Source organism: Carcharodon carcharias, assembly GCF_017639515.1.
Source record: "Carcharodon carcharias isolate sCarCar2 chromosome 37 unlocalized genomic scaffold, sCarCar2.pri SUPER_37_unloc_7, whole genome shotgun sequence".
NCBI lineage: Eukaryota > Metazoa > Chordata > Chondrichthyes > Lamniformes > Lamnidae > Carcharodon > Carcharodon carcharias.
The window spans coordinates 57,859-62,858 of record NW_024470772.1 but is presented as its reverse complement, the minus strand read 5'-3'; the positions used below and the strand labels follow the sequence as shown (position 1 = coordinate 62,858).

Here is a 5,000-nt window from a genome sequence, read left to right as displayed (position 1 = left end):
TCCGTGTCGATTCTCTGCTTTCAGCACGAGTCCATCAGGCCAGAGGATTTCACTCCCGAGATTTTCCACTTCTTCCTGAGCAAGATGTGTCTGAGGCCAGACATTGACAAGATCTTCGCTGAGCTGTAAGTCCTGGGCTTTGCTTCCGAGCGTGGTGACGTTCCTCCACACTCCCACCGTCAGTGTCAGCTCGAGAACCAACCACCCTCCCCTCTCCTGTGGGCCCGTGAACGTTGGCTCTTTCTCTCTCTCTCTCTCTCTCTCTCTCTCTCTCTCTCACATTCTCTCTCTCTCCCTCTCTGTCAGGGGAGCCAAGGGAAAGCCCTACCTCACCCTCGATCAGATGGTGGACTTTATCAACCTGAGACAGAGGGACCCCCGTCTCAATGAGGTGCTCTACCCTCCCCTCAAAGCCCAGCAGGTGCAGCAGCTCATCGTCAAGTACGAACCCAACAAGAACTTCGCCAACAAAGGTGGGTCCAAGGGGTTTGCTGCCTCTTCATGGTTCGGGCCTCTCCCCCCTAAAAAAAACCCTCCTCTCCACGTCTTCCTGTTGCACTTTTCACTCCCAGGATGAAAATTGTATGTAAACTTGTCACATCGCAGTACCTCCTCCCTGCCTGTGGTGGTGCTGCTGTTTACCACCCCCCAGGGGAAATGGTGTTGCAATTAACTCTCGTTTAGTCCCTTGGGAGCACAGAACTTGAAATAGAGACAGGCTGTCAAAACCTTTCATCCTGCACTCGCTAGAATGCCAGATTTCAGAGAGAACAACAATTTATACTTCAAGAGAAAAAGGTGCTGATTGGTTGGAAAGTTGCCTCTGATTGGTCGAGGTGTTGACGTGGAGAATGCACCAGGGAACTGTTGTCCCCCATGCTGTTGTTTAATTGAAAATCTGCAATGCCTGGATGTGTCCCTTCTGTTTGCAGAGCACCAATCCCTGCATAGGAATAGAAAAGCTTCTAGCAGGTATAAGTAAGCTACATCGCGAGCCCAACTATAATCTGAAATTGGTTGTTAGTGTCGTTCTTAGCACGCTCAGTATTGGTCAGCAAGTGCCGTCCAATTGCGTGATCACATCTAACATTAGACTTTAAGTTCCGCGTTTTGACAGCTCTCGTTTCTCGAACGGCTAATTTTGTTAATTCAAAGTGAATCAAATGAGGGACGAATGACATTGTCATTCTCGGGTCTCCCTCCATCTCTCTGCTTCAGTACCATGTTGGGGGTGAGATCAGGCCGGAGCATGGGTGCCAGTTTGTAGTTTCCTTTAATTCATTCACGGGATGTGGGTGTCGCTGGCTGGGCCCAGCATTTATTGCCCATCCCTAATTGCCCCTTGAGAAGGTGGGGGTGAGCTGCCTTCTTGAGCCGCTGCAGTCCATGTGGTGTAGGTACACCCACTGTGCAGTTAGGGAGGGAGTTCCAGGATTTTGACCCAGCGACAGTGAAGGAACAACCGATATATTTCCAAGTCAGGATGGTGAGTGACTTGGAGGGGAACTTCCAGGTGGTGGTGTTCCCCATGTGTCTGCTGCCCTTGTCCTTCTAGATGGTAGAGGTCGTGGGTTTGGAAGGTGCTGTCGAAGGAGCCTCGGTGAGTTCCGGCAGTGCATCTTGTGGTTTGTCCATCCTGTCTGAGTGTGAGCGGAGACAGGCTTGATGGCTGTTCTCTCGAGGTGTCTTTGCGGGGGTTGGTCTGTCTTTGCCGATTGGTCAGGGGGTAGCCTGGGTGGGGGTGTGGGGAGTATGTGCCAGTTGTTCTCACGCCCGCCCCTGTCTTCACCTGTCCTTCCGCAGGCCAGATCTCGCTGGACGGGTTCTCCCGCTACCTGAGTGGGGCTGAGAACAGCATTGTCCCCCCCGAGAAGCTGGACGTGAGTGATGACATGACGCAGCCCATCAGCCACTACTTCATCAATTCTTCACACAACACCTACCTCACCGGTCAGTCAGCGCCGAGGCGAGGGGAGGGGTAACCTCACCGGTCACTCACCGCCCCGGGGTGGGGGGGAGGGGTAACCTCACTGGTCAGTCTCAGCCGGGGTGGGGGGTGTGGGGGAGGGGTAACCTCACCGGTCAGTCTCAGCCGGGGTGGGGGGTGTGGGGGAGGGGTAACCTCACCGGTCAGTCTCAGCCGGGGCGAGGTGTGGGAGGGAAGGCCCCAGGCATTGGAGAATCAGCTTCATTCCACAACACCGACAACTGCATTTATCTAGCGCCTTTAACACAGTGAACCTCACCGATCAGTCACAGCAGGGGGTGGGGGGGGAGGGGTAACCTCACCGGTCAGTCACCGCCGGCGGGTCAGGGGTAACCTCACCGGTCAGTCACCGCCGGTGGGGGGGAGGGGTAACCTCACCGGTCAGTCACCGCCGGGGGGGGGAGGGGTAACCTCACCGGTCAGTCACAGCGGTGTGGGGGGGGAGGGGTAACCTCACCGGTCAGTCACCGCCGGGGTTGGGGGGGAGGGGTAACCTCACCGGTCAGTCACCGCCGGTGGGGGGGAGGGGTAACCTCACCGGTCAGTCACCGCCGGGGTGGGGGGGGGGAGGGGGTAACCTCACCGGTCAGTCACCGCCGGGGTGGGGTGTGTGGGGGAGGGGTAACCTCACTGGTCAGTCACAGCCGGGGTGGGGAGGGGTAACCTCACCGGTCAGTCACAGCCGGGGGTGGGGGGGAGGGGTAACCTCACCGGTCAGTCACCGGTCAGTCACAGCCGGGGTGGGGGGTGTGGGGGAGGGGTAACCTCACCGGTCAGTCACCGGTCAGTCACAGCCGGGGTGGGGGGTGTGGGGGAGGGGTAACCTCACCGGTCAGTCACCGGTCAGTCACCGCCGGGGTGGGGGGTGTGGGGGAGGGGTAACCTCACCGGTCAGTCACCGGTCAGTCACTGCCGGGGTGGGGGGTGTGGGGGAGGGGTAACCTCACCGGTCAGTCACCGGTCAGTCACCGCCGGGGTGGGGTTGTGGGGAAGGGGTAACCTCACCGGTCAGTCTCAGCCGGGGTGGGGGGTGTGGGGGAGGGGTAACCTCACCGGTCAGTCTCAGCCGGGGCGAGGTGTGGGAGGGAAGGCCCCAGGCATTGGAGAATCAGCTTCATTCCACAACACCGACAACTGCATTTATCTAGCGCCTTTAACACAGTGAAACCTCCCCCAGGTGCTTCACAGGAAGGTCAATCAGACAGAATCTGACCCCGAGCCACATACGGAGATATTAGGGACAGGGGAGAAAAAGCTCGGTCACAGAGGTCGTTTTTAAGGAGCATCTTAAAGGAGGAGAGAGAGAGAGAGAGAGAGAGGGAGAGGGAGAGAGAGAGAGAGAGAATTCCAGAGCTCAGGACCCCAGGCAGCTGAAGGCACGGCCGCCAATGGTGGAGCGATGGGAATCGGGGGATGGTCAAGAGGCCGGAATTGGAGGAGCACAGAAATCTCAGAGGGTTGTAGGGGCTGGAGGAGGTTACAGAGATAGGGAGGGGTGTAGGGGCTGGAGGAGGTTACAGAGATAGGGAGGGTTGTAGGGGCTGGAGGGGGTTACAGAGATAGGGAGGGTTGTAGGGACTGGAGGAGGTTACAGAGATAGGGAGGGGTGTAGGGCCTGGAGGAGGTTACAGAGATAGGGAGGGTTGTAGGGGCTGGAGGAGGTTACAGAGATAGGGAGGGGTGTAGGGGCTGGAGGAGGTTACAGAGATAGGGAGGGGTGTAGGGTCTGGAGGAGGTTACAGAGATAGGGAGGGGTGTAGGGTCTGGAGAAGGTTACAGAGATAGGGAGGGGGTGAGGAGGGATTTGAACACGAGGATGTGAATTTTAAAATCGAGGTGTGTCTGGACCGGGAGTCAGTGTGGGTCAGTGTGAGCACAGGGGGTGATGGGTGAGGGGGACTCGGTGTGAGTTCGGACACGGGGGGTGGGGGGCTGCAGAGTTTGGGATGAGCTGAGGTTTGCGGAGGGTGGAATGTGGGAGAGTCTCCGGGAGAGGGTTGGGATAGTCGAGTGTGGAGGTAGTGGAGACGTGGGTGAGGGCTTCAGCAGCCGATGAGCTGAGACGGGGGTGAATCCGGGCGATGTTACGGGGGTGGAAATGGGCGAATAGGAGGTCGGAATCTCAGCCCCGGGTTCGAATGTGACACTGAGGCTGTGAACAGACTGGTTTAATCTCAGACTGTTCCCGGGGGGGGAGGGAGGGATGGAGCTGGTCCCTAGGGAATGGAGACTGGAGCAGGGACTGAAAACAATGGCTTCAGTCTTCCCCATATTGAATCGGAGGAAATTTCTGCCCATCCAGGACTGGATGTTGGATAAGCAGCCGGATAATTCAGAGAGAGCGGAGGAGTGGAGGGAGCTGGTGGTGAGGGACCGCTGGGCGAGGGAGCTGGTGGTCAGGGACCGCTGGGCGAGGGAGCTGGTGGTCAGGGACAGCTGGGCGAGGGAGCTGGTGGTGAGGGACAGCTGGGTGAGGGAGGTGGTGGTGAGGGACCGCTGGGCGAGGGAGGTGGTGGTGAGGGACCGCTGGGCGAGGGAGGTGGTGGTGAGGGACCGCTGGGCGAGGGAGGTGGTGGTGAGGGACCGCTGGGCGAGGGAGGTGGTGGTGAGGGACCGCTGGGCGAGGGAGCTGGTGGTGAGGGACCGCTGGGCGAGGGAGCTGGTGGTCAGGGACAGCTGGGCGAGGGAGTTGGTGGTGAGGGACCGCTGGGCGAGGGTAGTGTACACGCGGTAACTGACTCTGTGGGCGTTTTGCTGATATTGAGGGTCCGGGTTTCTCCCCCTCTAGCTGGACAGTTGGCCGGGAACTCCTCGGTGGAGATGTACCGCCAAGTACTTCTGACCGGCTGCCGCTGTGTGGAGTTAGACTGCTGGAAGGGCAGACTCCCCGACGAGGAACCCTTCATCACTCACGGGTTCACCATGACAACCGAAATCCCTTTCAAGGTAAAGTGAGGGCCCGCTCTCGGAGTAGGGGAGGGGACAGGAGGGGGAGGGAGGGGAGGGTAGAGGA

At 58.7% G+C, this 5,000-nt stretch overlaps 1 protein-coding gene across 1 annotated transcript in view; it reads left to right on the top strand.

The window, feature by feature from the left end:
* Window positions 1–5,000, top strand: part of LOC121274756 (1-phosphatidylinositol 4,5-bisphosphate phosphodiesterase beta-1-like) — a 66,091-nt gene that overhangs the window by 13,946 nt on the left and 47,145 nt on the right. Inside the window, exons 4-7 of the mRNA XM_041182099.1 lie at window positions 25–125; window positions 307–473; window positions 1,804–1,950; window positions 4,776–4,938. Of these exons, the coding sequence (XP_041038033.1) occupies window positions 85–125; window positions 307–473; window positions 1,804–1,950; window positions 4,776–4,938 (518 nt within the window). The 5' untranslated portion in view covers window positions 25–84. The remainder of the gene's footprint in view (window positions 1–24; window positions 126–306; window positions 474–1,803; window positions 1,951–4,775; window positions 4,939–5,000) is intronic.